Below are 16,487 nucleotides of genomic sequence, written 5' to 3' on the forward strand. Positions count from 1 at the left end.
CCTTTTGAGGCTTTCCTTCCTCATGGAGGGTGTCAATGATGGTTTTCTGCACAACTGTCAGGTCAGCAGTCTTCTCCATGATTGTGATTCCTACTGAACCAGACTGAGAGACCATTTAAAGGCGCAGGAACCCTTTGCAGGTGTTATGGCTTAATTAGCTGATTAGAGTGGGACACTTTGAGCCTAGAATATTTTTTTTTAATTCCATTTATATCCCGCCCGTCTCCGAAGACTCAGGGCAGCTTACAAACTTAGCAGTAGCCTTTATTCTATGTATATGCCTGCTTATTAGGGCTTTCACACCACCCCAAGCGGCATTATTACAAAGTCAGCTTAATTGCCCCCAACAATCTGGATCCTCATTTTACCTACCTCGGAAGGATGGAAGGCTGAGTCAACCTTGAGCCTGGTGGGATGCAAACTTGCACTAATTGCAGGCAGCTGGTGTTATTTAAGGAGGCATTAGCCCACTGCTCCACCAAGGCTCTTTTCACAATATTCTAATTTTCTGAGATTGTGGATTTGGGGTTTTCATGAGCTGTAAGCCATAATCATCACAATTATGACAAATCACGGCTTGAACTATCTTGCTTTGCATGTAATGAGTCTATCTCATATATTAGTTTCCCCTTTTAAGTTGCATTACTGAAATAAATGAACTTTTGCACAATATTCTAATTTTTTGAGTTTCACCTGTAGTAACTGTGAGAGAGATCTCGGAGTCCTAGTGGACAATCACTTAAATATGAGCCAGCAGTGTGCTGTAGCTGCCAAAAAAGACAACACAGTGCTAGGCTGCATTAACAGAGGGATAAAATCAAGATCACGTGAAGTACTAATACCACTTTACAATGCCTTGGTAAGGCCACACCTGGAATACTACATCCACGATATAAAAAAGATGTCAAGACTCTAGAAAGGGTACAGAGAAGAGCAACAAAGATGATTGGGGGACTGGAGGCTGGAATTGGGTATGTGTAGTGTAATGAAGAGAAGGGTGAGGGGTTACATGATAGCAGTGTTCCAATATCTCAGGGGCTGCCACAAAGAAGAGAGAGTCAAGCTATTCTCCAAAGCACCTGAAAGCAGGACAAGAAGCAACGGATGGAAACTAGTCAAGGAGAGAAGCAACCTAGAACTAAGGAGAAACTTCCAGACGGTTAGAACAATTAACCAGTGGAACAACCTGCCTCCAGAAGTGGTGAATGCTCCAACACTGGAAATTTTTAAGAAGATACTGGCCAGCCATTTGTCTGAAATCGTATAGGGTTTCCTGCCTGAGCAGGGGGTTGGACTAGATGACCTCCAAGGTCCCTTCCAATTATTATTATTATTATTAAACCTCGCCATGTGGATTGCATAAAAATATTAGATAATTGGTAAATAAAGGTAGAACATATGTTAAATATACATAAAATGATAATATGCTTCCCTACAAAGTCAATTCTTGCTCAATGACAGACCAAGGAGTTAACTCGGAAAGGCAAGAGGAAAATCTAGAAGAGATCTGTGCACCTTGTAGAAGGGAAAGGCCCACACTGATAAATTAAAAATCTTTGTGGTCTGCAAAGGAATGCTAGTGGGCTAATCAATGATTTGGTGACTAGAGGAGCATCTACAGTGTTGGAGCTTGTGGTCATGGTAAGCCATGGAGGCACTAGGCAACATGACTTTCAGGGCAGTGGTGGTGATTTTATTACTTTTTTTAAAAAAAAAGTCTGTGCTCTGTCCAAGGGTGCTTGGTAGGCTGCATGTACAGGCCTGGTCTAGAATTTATTTTGGAGCATTCAACTATCAAGAGCTGGCATGTCAAACTCATTTTGTTTGAGGCAACTTCTTATAAAAGAATTGCTGTTAATTTGTTTTAATAAAATAATTTAAATCAATTTTTCACTTGATTTCAAATTAAATGAATTATATTGGTTGACAATGAGTTTTTTTTGAGTACAATTGCCAAATGCAACAAACTGGTTTTAGGTATATGTTACTGGAAGGAAAAACCAATCCCTGCTGCGTTACTGATCCCAGAGAAGCATTTGCATGTATGCAGGTATCCTTAGGGTGCTATAGTTATGGATGAGAAATATTGGTTGCAAAGTTGGCATTTCTGGATGTAATACAGATATTTTGGACTTATTTTTGTTTCTTTGCATGTTTGATATTTTTAAAAAGGCATATGCTACTGACTACACTTATGCACATATGTAACATCTTTTGCTAGGATACATGATCACTGCTTGTCCAACATTTTAATATACAGATAATATCACCAGAAATTATTTTAGCCTTTTTAATAAATGTTGTTATTGATGTTTAGCTCACCAGGGAAAACATCACATATTGTTATGTATATACTAGGTTAATTATTTAAAGACTGAAGTGCAACATAACTAGATTCTAAATAATCTATTTTTCAAAACACACAACAGTCCAAACAGTAAAAGGAAAGTCCAAATTAAGAATATTTCATTCTTGACTTTTTTAGATTCAAAATAGTTTTCAAGAGTGTACAAAAGATACTATTTTTTCTAGAATAAGCTAAATTAAACATATTACATTGAGAAAAATGTTTCTCATTTCTTTCCTGTTACCTTTGATTTCATTGCAGAGATGTTAACATAAGAAATAGATTATTTTGTTATCTAATTTTACCTTCCAAAAGACAGAAGCAGATGAAAAATGTGAGGTTCTTTCCTGTTGGCTTTTTTGAATTAGCTGTTTTAGATTCTAAAAGTTTAGTTCCTAAAGAAGTAATCCTGTAAATAATTTTAATGTCCTCCTTAATGTCTTCCTCTAGTGCAGGCTCTTTTATGACTCAAGGACTTCAAATCCCAGAATTCCTGAGCCAGCATGGCTCAGCTTGGAAACCTCTCTCTTTCCCCTCAGCATTGCTGGCTCAGGATTTCTGGGAGTTGAAGTCCATGAGTCATAAAAAAGAGCCAAGATTGCTAGCCCTGCAATAGGCTTAGGAAAACCAATAAGGGAACTGGTTTTTTCTTCCTTCAAAAAAAAGGTTCTGGAACGCTGTTCTGAGCGTTCTATGAGAAAAAAAGCCCTGGTCATAAGTCAGTTGTAACTTTGAACAGTCACTAAGCGAACTCTTCTAAGTTGAGGACTATCACTTTTTTCGCTTTTTTTGGTCATCAAGTATTTGACACCTTGCTAGGCAATTGGTGGTACTTTAATATTGCCAAAAGGCAAAACGATATGACGCTGGAAGATGAGCCCCTCAGGTCGGAAGGCGTCCAATATGCTACTGGGGAAGAGCAGAGGGCTAGTACTAGTAGCGCCAGAAAGAATGAAGCGACTGGGCCAAAGCCGAAAGGACGCTCAGCTGTGGATATGTCTGGTGGTGAAAGGAAAGTCCGATGCTGTAAAGATTTTTTCTCCATAGGAACCTGGAATGTAAGATCCATGAATCAAGGAAAACTGGACGTGGTCAAACAAGAGATGACAAGACTGAACATTGACATCTTAGGTATCAGCGAACGAAAATGGACAGGAATGGGTGAATTTAATTCAGATGACCATCAGGTATACTACTGTGGGCAAGAATCCTTCAGAAGAAATGGAGTAGCCTTCATAGTCAATAAAAGAGTAGGAAAAGCAATACTGGGATACAATCCTCAAAATGACAGAATGATCTCAGTTCGAATCCAAGGCAAACCATTCAATATCACAGTAGTCCAGGTCTATGCCCCAACCACCAGTGCTGAAGAGGATGAAATTGACCAGTTCTATGAAGCACTACAGCACCTTATAGAACTAACACCAAAAAATGATGTTCTTATCATCATGGGGGATTGGAATGCTAAAGTAGGAAGCCAAAAGATAACTGGAATAACAGGCAAGTTTGGCCTTGGAGTGCAAAATGAAGCAGGGCACAGGCTGATAGAATTCTGTCAAGAGAATACGATGGTCATAGCAAACACTCTTTTCCAACAACCCAAGAGACGGCTTTACACATGGACATCACCAGACGGTCAACACAGAAATCAGATTGACTATATGCTCTGCAGCCAAAGATGGAGAAGCTCTATACAGTCAGTAAAAACAAGACCGGGAGCTGACTGTGGCTCAGATCATGAGCTTCTCCTTGCAAAGTTTAGGCTTAAACTGAAGAAAGTAGGGAAAAGCACTAGGCCACTCAGGTATGAATTAAATCATATCCCTGTTGAATATACAGTAGAGGTGACAAATAGATTTAAGGAATTAGATCTGATAGACAGAGTGCCTGAAGAACTATGGACAGAGGTTCGCGACATTGTACAACAGGTAGCAACCAAAACCATCCCAAAGAAAAAGAAATGCAAGAAAGCAAAATGGCTGTCTGAGGAAGCTTTGCAAATAGCTGAGGAAAGGAGGGAAGCGAAAGGCAAGGGAGAAAAAGAAAGATACACCCAATTGAATGCAGAATTCCAGAGAATAGCTAGAAGAGATAAGAATGCCTTCTTAAATGAACAGTGCAAAGAAATAGAAGAAAATAATAGAATAGGGAGGACCAGAGATCTTTTCAAGAAAATTGGAGAAATGAAGGGAACGTTTAATGCAAAAATGGGCATGATAAAGGACCAAAATGGCAGGGACCTAACAGAGGCAGAAGAGATTAAGAAGAGGTGGCAAAATTACACAGAAGAACTATACAAGAATGAGCTTAACGTCCCTGATAATCACAATGAGGTGGTCACTGACCTCGAGCCAGACATCCTAGAATGTGAAGTGGGCCTTAGAAAAGCTGAGCAACAACAAAGCTAGTGGAAGTGACAGTATTCCAGCTGAGCTATTCAAAATCTTAAAAGACAATGCAGTAAAAGTGCTACACTCAATTTGCCAGCAAATTTGGAAAACTCAACAATGGCCACAGGATTGGAAAAGATCAGTTTACATTCCAATTCCAAAGAAAGGCAGTGCCAAAGAATGTTCAAACTATCGCACCATTGCACTCATTTCTCATGCTAGTAAAGTCATGCTTAAAATCCTACAAGCTAGACTTCAGCAATATGTGGATCGAGAACTACCAGAAGTGCAGGCAGGATTTCGAAGAGGCAGAGGAACTAGAGATCAAATTGCCAACATATGCTGGATCATGGAGAAAGCTAGGGAGTTCCAGAAAAACATCTACTTCTGCTTCATTGACTATGCTAAAGCCTTTGATTGTGTGGATCATAACAAACTGTGGCAAGTTCTTAAAGAGATGGGAGTAACAGACCATCTTATCTGTCTCTTGAGAAACCTATATGCGGATCAAGAAGCAACAGTGAGAACTGGACACGGAACCACTGATTGGTTCAAAATTGGGAAAGGAGTCCGGCAAGGCTGTATACTGTCGCCCTGCCTATTTAACTTATATGCAGAGCACATCATGAGAAAGGCAGGGCTAGATGAATCAAAAGTTGGAATTAAGATTGCCGGAAGAAATATCAACAACCTAAGATACGCAGATGATACCACTCTAATGGCAGAAAGTGAAGAAGAACTAAAGAGCCTCTTGTTGCGGGTGAAGAAGGAGAGTGCAAAACTTGGGTTGAAACTTAACATTAAGAAAACCAAGATCATGGCATCTGGCCCTCTCAATTCCTGGCAAATAGATGGGGAAGAAATGGAGGTAGTGACAGATTTTATTTTCCTGGCCTCCAAGATCACTGCAGATGGGGACTGTAGCCAAGAAATTAAAAGACGCTTGCTCCTGGGGAGGAAAGCCATGGCAAATCTAGACAGCACACTAAAAAGCAGAGACATCACCCTGTCAACCAAAGTGCGTATAGTCAAGGCTATGGTCTTCCCAGTTGCAATGTATGGCAGTGAAAGTTGGACCATAAGAAAGGCTGAGCGCCAAAGAATTGAGGCCTTTGAACTGTGGTGCTGGAGAAGACTCCTGCGAGTCCCTTGGACTGCAAGGCGATCAAACCGGTCAGTCCTAGAGGAGATCAACCCTGACTGCTCTTTAGAAGGCCAGATCCTGAAGCTAAAACTCAAGTACTTTGGCCACCTAATGAGAAGGAAGGACTCACTGGAGAAGAGCCTAATGCTGGGAAAGATTGAGGGCAATAGAAGAAGGGGACGACAGAGAATGAGGTGGCTGGATGGAGTCACTGAAGCAGTAGGCGTGAGCTTAAATGGACTCCAGAAGATGGTAGAGGACAGGAAGGCCTGGAGGAATGTTGTCCATAGGGTCGCGATGGGTCGGACATGACTTCGCAGCTAACAACAACAAAAAGTGGTACAATCTTTGAAAAGGTTGAAAAGCCCTGACTCAAATCAGTGCTTTTCAACCCATGGTATGCCTACTACTGGTGGAACTTCGGCACCTGGCAGGTGGTATGCATGTGAGACTGAAAAGCACTGTAAAAAAAAGTATAAAAGTGTAGTGGGGATGAGGTAAAGCAGCAGCAGTGCTGCACAGGCCTGTTAGCTGGAATTGTGGTGTTGCTGGGGCTCTGCTGAGCGCCCAGGATTGGTATAGGGTTCCAGCTGACTGGCGCTTCCAAGAGCAGAGCACAGCCTTGGAGAGGAGAAGTCAGCTGGATCTGCACAAAAGAGAAGAGAAGGAGGGGGTAAAGAGGAGAGGATATAACAGGAGGAGGTTTTGGCAGGAAAGGGAAAAGAGAAGGGAATGGAGAAAGAGAGACAGAGAAGAGGGAGGTTTCTTTGAGACAAGGAGAGGGAGAGAAGGTGATAGAACGGTACAAAGATTAATGTCAGATAGTCCTCAACCTACAACCACAATTGAGACCAAAAATTATGTTGCTAAATGAGAAATTTGTTAAATGAGTTTTGTCCCATTTTATGACTTTTCTTGCTACTGTCAGGACCCACCCCAATCCACATCTTAGGAAAATTAAGAACTCTTGGAGCCAGGGCTTGTCCAAAAGGAGGTTTTACTAGGATGTGATTGGTTGTGGAAATACAAGACAGAATCTGGCATTGTGTTACAACTTGATACTTTATAAAGAGTTCCCGGTTCAACCCCCTCCCCTCGACACCCATTTGGTCAGACCCACATCAATTAAACTTCGGTGTCAACCCTTTCGTGGGAAAGAGGGAACTTCCCGTGTCTTTGTGATTATTGCCTCCTTCCTTTTCAGATTCTAATGGAGATACAAACCAGATCCCCCTCCCTTCCCCTCCTTTGTTGTCCTAAGATCTAAAGGGTTTTCCCTGGTCTTTGAATGCAGTCTCCGGCCAGGCTGAATGAACACCTTCTCCTCTCCCCCTCGGAGAAATGGCAGAATCCAGGGAAGGCACAGTATTTTAAACATACATTTATGAATGTAATATAAATGGATTCTGACAGCTACATTTGTTAAGTGAATTGCTGCAGTTAAATTAGTAACATGATTGTTAAGTGAATCTGGTTTTCCCATTGACTTAGCTTGTCAAAAGGTTGCAAAAGGGGATCACATGACACTGAAACATTGTGACCATCATAAATATGAATCAGCTGCCAAGCATCCGAATGTAAATCACGTGAACCTGGGCATGCTGCAAAGGTCATAAGTATGAAAAATGGTCTAAGTCACTTTTTCTGTGTTGTTGCAACAGTCACTAAGCAAACTGTTGTAAGACAAGGACTACCTGTAGTTTATCACTTTTTTCCTTTCGGGGGGGTTATCAAGTTTTTGACATCTTGCAAGGCGACTGGTGATACTCGAATATTGCCATATCCTAAAAGTGGTAAAATCTGTGAAAAGGTTGAAAAGCACTGAAGGGGAGCTCATCAAATTTTGCAGATGACACTAAGCTGGCAGAATTAGCCAACACTGCAGAAGACAAGCTCAGAATCCAAAAACATGTTTAGAGACTTGAACAATGGCCCCTATCCAGCAAAATGAACTTTAATGTGGAGAAAAACAAGATTTTACACTTAGGCAGAAAAAAACGAAGATACAAGTACAGATTAGGCAAAACCTGGCTCAAAAACAGTAACTATGAGAGGGATCTTGGAGTCCAAGTGGACAATCACTTAAATATGAGTCAGCAGTATGTGGCAGCAGCCAAAAAAGCTAATACAATCCTTGGCTGTATAAACAAAGGCATAGAATCAAATCACATGAAACATTAGTATTGCTTTATTAAGTCTTACTAAGGCCATACCTGGAATACTACATCTAGTTTTGGTCACCACATTACAAAAGAGATGTTGAGATTTTGGAAAAAGTACAAACAGCAACTAAGATGATTAAAGGCCTGGAGACAAAAAGATATGAAGAATAGTTGTGGGATTTGAGTTTGGTTAGTCTAGAGCAGGCATGTCAAACTCACGACGTCACACGACATATTGGGACTTTTCCCCCATTGGGGTGGGCGCAGTTTCAGCATGATGCATCCAGCCCACGGGCTGGCAATTTGACATGCCTTGTCTAGAGAAAAAAAGGTCAACTTATTTTTCAAAGCACCAGAGGGCAGGACAAGAAACAATGGATGGAAACTAATCAAGGAGACGAGCAACCTGGAATTAAGGAGAAACTTCCTAACAGTGAGGACAATTAACCAGTGCAACAGGTTGCTGTCAGAAGTTGTGGGTTCTTCATTACTGGTGGTTTTTAAGAAGAGACTGGACAGTCACTTGTCTGAAATGGTATAAAGTCTCCTGTTTGAGCAGGGGGTTGGATTAGAAGAGCTCCAAGGCAGGGCTTTTCAACCGGTGGTACACGAGCACATGGCTGGTGGTACACAGCGTTGCCTTCCTGCCCCCCTGCCTCCCCCATGCCGCCTCCCCCAATGCCTCCCCCCACGCCCTCTCCCCGCGCCCCCCCCACGCTTTTTACCAGCTCACTTGCTGCCAGAAAACATGCTGCTTGCCGGCAGCCTGCAGGCGAAGAGCACAGGCGCAGAGTGAGGCCCCGCCCTCCCCTTGGACTCATTGTTAGCAATCTTCCCCCAAAAGCAAGCCTGAAGGGGACAGAGACAGCCTCAGCAGGTAGGTTGTCCATTTTCTTTTCCTCCTCCCTCTCCTCTTCCTGATGTTCTTTATGGAGGAGAAAGCAAAGCAGCAATGAGTCCCCAGGACTCATCCCACAGCAGCAGGTGGGAATCAAGGTGCATGCTTTTTTTCTGATCAGCGCCAAGTTAGGCGAAGCCATCAGAATGTGGAGGGAAAAACGTGCCCACCTGACTCCATCCCCCCCCCATTGGTGACTCTGTACAGCTGGCACCGACGGCGGAGGTTGGGGCCAGGGGTACAGAGTCGTCAGCTGATCAGAAACGTGGATTTCCCCTGCTGCACGTCCCCAATCTTTCCTTGCAGCAAGCCAAACACTGGAGATGTGGAACTCCAAGATTCAGCGTTTCTGAGCACACGCTGATCTTGCATTCCTGATAGTCTCTGTGTTTTTGTTTCAGGTTGCTTTCTGTGTGTTGCTCAGCGCTGCTCAAAAATGCAGATTCCCCCTGCTGCGCATCCCCAATCTTTCCTTGCAGCAAGCCAAACATTGGAGACAAGGAACTCCAAGATTCAGCTTTTCTGAGCATGCACTGATCTTTCATTCCTGAGTCTCTGTGTTTTTGTTTCAGTTTGCTTTCTGTGTGTTGCTCAGCGCTGCTCAGATTCCCTGTGCTGTGTGTCCCAATTCTTGTATTTACTGGCCTCACTAAGCAAACTCAAGCTTTCAGAGTAGGGGGGGGGAGGGAGGGAAGGGGAGATGGGATGGAAGGAAGGGAAGGGCTTTGACATTACAGATGTTCTTCTTGGGAGGGGAGGTCTCCAGGTGGACAGAGCAAGGCTGAAGGGCGACTTCTGGAGACTTCATCTTTGCAGCAAACTCCTCTGCCATTATACACCTCTGATAATGGAGAGAAAAGTGGACTTTCTAAGGATGTTTTCCATTAGAATTCCGTTTCTAGTGAGATCTACCCTGACATCTTCACTACATGCATTGTCTCTCTTGTTTGAATCTGCTTAACTGGAATTTCCTTGATTAGCTACAGTTTTCAAAGTTATAATCTCTTTCAATCTCGATCTATTTGATTTCTCCAGAGTTTCTTATTTCTTCCTGTCAGTTGTAATATGTTACACATCAAGATCCTTGCCCCCCCCAAATTTTAATTACTTTACTTTTCATAGCAAATTTCTGCCAGTTTGAGTCAAAGCACAGTACTCTCTGAGCTTTGTTGCAAAGAAACAAAAAACCTTTAAGATCACTCCTCCCTATACTAACAGGGCAACCCACTACAAGAATATAAATTAACAGCAAACCCCATTCCCTACTAGCACTGCTGATGTTTCATAATTGGGGTAATGAAAATCTGCAAGAAAACAACCAAGTTTAGAAAGCACCAAGGACCCCTCATGTCAACCCTTAGCTATAAATACTCTCCTTGATCAGTTGAATCAAAGTGTTATTCTTTTCAATATTTCTCAACTTACTGCATCCTTCTAGGTTGCATTATCATTATCATCATCTTAACTTTACTGCAGTCATTAACCAGAACAAACAAATTGGCATTCAAATACTCAGAATATCCAAAACTAAAGTGAGAAATTCAGGATAGTTAAAAAAGTACTTTCAGACAAACATTTTGGCTAAAAAACAATATCAAATCATACAGCAAGATGAAACTTATGTATGCAATCTGGATAATATGAACTTTGAATAGCACTATAAAATATGAATATATGCACAAATAGATATGCATATTCATGTACATTCTCTCTATTCCTTTCTCACATACACACACACACACACACACACACACACAGAGAGAGAGAGAGAGACACACACACACACATACACGTAGTCCGCTTATCCTGGGGCTTCACTTAGCAAGCAGCATATTTGCCCTTCAGAGTATAAACAGTAGCATGCCTATTGAAAAGTTTGGTTTCCCTCCTGCCCACTCACAATAGTAACAACTTTTGTGGTGTCTTTTGTGGTGGGTGGTAGTTCTTATACAAAGGGAAGGAAGGAAGGGACAAAGAAGGAGGTAAGAAAGGAAGGACAGAAGGACAATGGAAGAGAGGGAGGGAAGGAGGGCACCCTCCCCAGTCCCACCCCTCTTCACCAGAGACCCATGGATTACACACACACACACACACACACACACAGAGGCACCCTGTACCTGAGGGAGGGAGGGAGGGACAATGGAAGGGAGGAAGGGAAGGAGGAAGGGACAAAGGAGGTAAGAAAGGAAGGAAAGAAGGAAGGGACAATGGGAGAGAGGGAGGAAAGGAGGGCACCCACCCCAGTCCCACCTCCCTCCACCAGAGACCCATGGATCATTACCCCCACACAGGCACCTTGCAACCTGAATGATGAGCTGCCCCCCCCCCAGCCATTGACTTTGCTTGTCAAAAAGTTGCAAAAGGTGATCACACGACTGGGACACTGACCTTCATAAGTATGAATCAGTTGCGAAGCATCCGAATGTAAATCACATGACCCTGGGGATGCTGCAACAGTCATAAGTGTGAAAAATGGTCATAAGTCACTTTTTTCAGTGCCATCGTAACTTTGAACAGTCACTAAGTGAAATGTTTGAGGACTACCTGTACTTATCATTTTTTTCCCTTTTTTTGGTCACGTTTTTGACACCCTGCTGGGCGACCGGTGGTACTCGGAGAGTGCCTTATCCTAAAAGTGGTACAATGGCTGAAAAGGTTGAAAAGCCCTGCTCCAAGGTCCTTTCCAGCTCTATTCTGATTGAGGGTTGCATCTTATCACTACTATTATTTATTATGTACACTAAGCAAAGAAAATCTAAACCCAGGAATGAAAATAATATCAACCAAGTACTCTTTGCAGATGATCAGGGATTGATTGTACAGCTAAAGACTGCACCAACATCTCATGTCTATGAAAGTAAGACAAATAATATGAGAGTTATTAAAGAAAAAACAGAAGTAATGGTAATCAGAGGAGAAAAATACAGTTTAAGCATAGTTATAGAGGGACAAGCATAAAAACATGTATCAGAGTTGAAATATTTATAAACATTTACCAAAGAGGGAAAAATGGATGAAGAGATTAACATATGATGCAGTAAGGCAAAAATAAGACAGTACCAATTAGTGCATAGAAGTATTTCATACAAAGCATATTCATTCCCACATATCGGTGTCAAACATGGACACTTGCAATAAAGCATAAACAAAAGTTAGTTACTTCAAAAATGAGATGTTTGAGGAAAGCTTCAGGAGTGACTAGAAAGAATACAATCAGAAGTGAGATTATAAGAGAAAGTACTAGAATAGGACCAATATTAAACTACTTACAAGATGGCGAATGAAGTAGTTTGCCCATCTGGAGAGAATGTCTGAGGATTCTATATCATACAAGGCAAACATAAAAAGAAAAAGAGAAGAAGGCAACCCAGAAAAAGATAGAGAGACAACATCAAAGACACGCTACAGCAGCATCAAATAACAATGGTTGAGGCCACAAGAAGTGCAAGAGTCAAATCTTTGTATGTATCTCCTTGACACCCAAAGTGGTAAAAGAGGAAGTAAGGAAGAAGATCAAACATAGATAAAAGTAACCTCAGAACAGTGGTATTATACACTGTTAAGTGGGTATGAATGTTAATGCCTGGCTTGATTTCTTTTAAGAGCACAATCAAGGGTTATGCAAGTACAAAGCAGAAACTTCTGATACAAAATGTTACAGTCATTTGGTTTCACAGTATCACATGAAGTTTGTATTACAGAATTCAAATTGCTCTGCCATGTGTGGTCTTATTACTATTGCCAATTATTTAAATGTTTTACTGATAGATGAATTAATGACTGCCTAAGCATCGTTTTAAAAAATACCTCTATTATTGACATATTAATAGAGATTTCAACTGGCAGGAAGACAAAGGCTAAGAATCCTTATCCAGCTAATGTTATGTCATTATTATCCATTACAGGCAGGATGGAGGCGAGACCAAAGATCTATTTTAAAAAATGCTCGATAAAAGATATGTAGAAAAAAATAAATGGGTGCAGTGTTATAGTGCAGTAACATCACATTGTAAATTTATATTCCAATCACACCTTTTAGTATTCCACAACTCACTGCATAAAACTTTTCATTAGCAGCAGAATTTCATTCAACTGGAAGGAGAACTACACGATTGCTTGACTTGTTCTTGATTACTACTTACCCACTTTTAGGACATAACGTTCACTATCAAATAAGACATCATGTTTAATACTTCCTTTTCCATACTATTATAGCATCATTTATCATTGTATTCATTAAATTATGATTTTAATAAAAAATATGGTAATTTTCAACTAATATAGCTCTTATAACAGCTTCTATTTCTAATTTTAGAAATATGATTAAAATAATAAAGAGTTAAAACCTTTCTAGAATCACATTAATATTCCACAGATTCTCCAGAAAAACATCTTTATATTGGTTCTAAAAGCAGGAAAATATTTTTTACTAGACATCAAGCATAATAAAAGTCATCAATAATCATTTGCTGTGCCTTAGTAGATCAGTTGCTAAAATCTGTAGCATACCTGATCAATTGTACATCAAAATAAGACAGCTATGTTAGCTGACCATTCTGAATGCAGTTAGAAAAAAGGTCCTATTTCTGGTTCCTGTAGGCATTGCAATTGCATAAACAAAGATGATATTTACATTGTAAATACAATTTGTTCCAAAATGAATAATTATAAATGCTAACTATAAGCCACATTCAAAAAACTAAAATACAGAGAAATATATCTTGCCAACACAAGACATTTAAATATTCTTTCTGCAGAAAAGTGGAATCCTAATATTGGAAAAAAATGAAAGAGGTAATTCTTGACTAGAGTTCAATAGGAACTTTGAAAAAATAAAGAAGTCATTAAAAGTGAAAAATGCAATTTTTAGTTAATTATGATAAACAACAAGATAGATTGACTCAATTATAGTGGTGATAGATACATAATTGGAAGACCTGAAATATCAAATTGGGGACAGATTGTTACAGAGAGAAATCTGCTTGCTAAAAATTCATATTTATGGCACATACTCAATTTCTTAAACCAGCAACATATCTATGTTCAAGATCTGCAAGATCTTGACTTATTCTAATAACAATTAATTTTTTATAACTAGATATTTAAAACATAAACAAGTTCTTAAAGCCGTTTACTTACAGTACTGATCACAATCTACTCTGGCAAATACAACTTGATTCTTATCTGGAAAATCCTCTTTAACTAAATTAGAAGCTTCCTCAAATATAGGGTGTAGCATTTGACTAAATCGACACCTGTTGAAAGATATCAAATAAGAGGCAATTTCTAAAAATAAGGTAATAGAGGATTTTACATTGTAGTATCACACAGAATTACTGAAAGCAAATGTTCTACAGTACATTAAACAAGAGATTACTTTACACAGAAAAATCAATGAACCAAGGTATTCTGAATATCTTCCTAATCTTTGAGGAGGGGTTTAAAGTAATAATAATAAAGTTGGAAGGGACCTTGGAGGTCCTCTAGACCAACCTCCTGCTCAGGCAGGAAACCCTGTACCAGAGGTAGGCAACCTTGACTCTTTTATGACTCGTGGACTTCAGTTCCCAGAATTCCTGAGCCAATATAGCTCAGCATGGAAACCTCTCCCTTTCCCCTCAGCATGGCTGGCTCAGGAATTCTGGGAGTTGAAGTCCATGACTCATAAAAAAGCCAAGGTTGCCTATACTACCCTGTACCATTTCAGACAAATGGCTGTCCAATCTCTTAAAAACTTCCAGTGTTGGAGCATTCACAGCTTCTGAAGTAAGGTTGTTCCACTGATTAATTGTTCTAACTGTCAGGAAATTTCTCCTTAGTTCTAGGTTGCTTCTCTCTTTGGTTAGTTTCCATCCGTTGCTTCTTGCCTTTGGGTACTTTGGAAAATAGCTTGATTTCCTCTTCTTTGTGGCAGCCCCTGAAATAGTGGAACACTGCTATCATGTCACCCCTTGTCTTTCTCTTCATTAAACTAGACATGCCCAATTCCAGCCACCGTTCCTTATATTCTCTTACTTACTTACTTACTTACTTACTTACTTATTTACAGTACCTTGGCAATAAGAAAGAAAGAAAAAAATCCCTATGTTTCATGAGAACATTCCTAAAGAATAAAGTATAATTTGTTGTTGTTGTTAGCTGCAAAGTCATGTCTGACCCATCGCGACCCTATGGACAACCTTCCTCCAGGCCTTCCTGTCCTCTACCATTTTCTTGAGTCCATTTAAGCTCAAGCCTACTGCTTCAGTGACTCCATCCAGCCACCTCATTCTCTGTCGTCCCCTTCTTCTATTGCCCTCAATCTTTCCCAGCATTAGGCTCTTCTCCAGTGAGTCCTTCCTTCTCATTAGGTGGCCAAAGTATTTGAGTTTTAGCTTCAGGATCTGGCCTTCTAAAGAGTAGTCAGGGTTGATCTCCTCTAGGACTGACTGGTTTGATCGCCTTGCAGTCCAAGGGACTCGCAGGAGTCTTCTCCAGCACCAGAGTTCAAAGGCCTCAATACTTTGGCGCTCAGCCTTTCTTATGGTCCAACTTTCACTGCCATACATTGCAACTGGGAAAACCATAGCCTTGACTATACGCACTTTTGTTGACAGGCTGATGTCTCTGCTTTTTACTGTGCTGTCTAGATTTGCCATGGCATTCCTCCCCAGGAGCAAGCATCTTTTAATTTCTTGGCTACAGCCCCCACTGCAGTGATCTTGGAGGCCAGGAAAATAAAATCTGTCACTACCTCCATTTCTTCCCCATCTATTTGCCAGGAACTGAGAGGGCCGGATGCCATGATCTTGGTTTTCTTAATGTTAAGTTTCAACCCAAGTTTTGCACTCTCCTTCTTCACCCGCAACAAGAGGTTCTTTAGTTCTTCTTCACTTTCTGCCATTAGAGTGGTATCATCTGCATATCTTAGGTTGTTGATATTTCTCCCGGCAATCTTAATTCCAACTTTTAATTCATCTAGCCCTGCCTTTCTCATGATGTGCTCTGCATATAAGTTAAATAGGCAGGGCGACAGTATACAGCCTTGCCGGACTCCTTTGCCAATTTTGAACCAATCAGTGGTTCCGTGTCCAGTTCTCACTGTTGCTTCTTGGCCCACATATAGGTTTCTCAAGAGACAACTGGTACTCCCATCTCTTTAAGAACTTGCCAGAGATTGTTATGATCCACACAATCAAAGCCTTTAGCATAGTCAATGAAGCAGAAGTAGATGTTTTTCTGGAACTCCCTAGCTTTCTCCATGATCCAGCGTATGTTGGCAATTTGATCTCTAGTTCCTCTGCCTCTTCGAAATCCTGCCTGTACTTCTGGTAGTTCTCGATCCACATACTGCTGGAGTCTAGCTTGTAGAATTTGAAGCATAACTTTACTAGCATGAGAAATGAGTGCAATGGTGCGATAGTTTGATCATTCTTTGGCACTGCCTTTCTTTGGAATTGGAATGTAAACTGATCTTTTCCAATCCTGTGGCCACTGTTGAGTTTTCCAAATTTGCTGGCAAATTGAGTGTAGCACTTTTACTGCATCATCTTTTAAGATTTTGAAT

At 40.7% G+C, this 16,487-nt stretch overlaps 1 protein-coding gene across 2 annotated transcripts in view; it reads right to left on the reverse strand.

Annotated features, from left to right (window-relative positions):
- The window catches only part of ERP44 (endoplasmic reticulum protein 44), a 151,386-nt gene that overhangs the window by 89,135 nt on the left and 45,764 nt on the right, over positions 1–16,487 (reverse strand). For both annotated transcript variants that reach the window (XM_083377139.1, XM_083377140.1), the window contains exon 4: positions 14,081–14,196. In XM_083377139.1, coding sequence (XP_083233265.1) covers positions 14,081–14,196 — 116 coding nt within the window. The remainder of the gene's footprint in view (positions 1–14,080; positions 14,197–16,487) is intronic.

This window comes from Vipera ursinii, assembly GCF_947247035.1.
Source record: "Vipera ursinii genome assembly, chromosome: Z".
In the NCBI taxonomy this organism is placed as follows: domain Eukaryota; kingdom Metazoa; phylum Chordata; class Lepidosauria; order Squamata; family Viperidae; genus Vipera; species Vipera ursinii.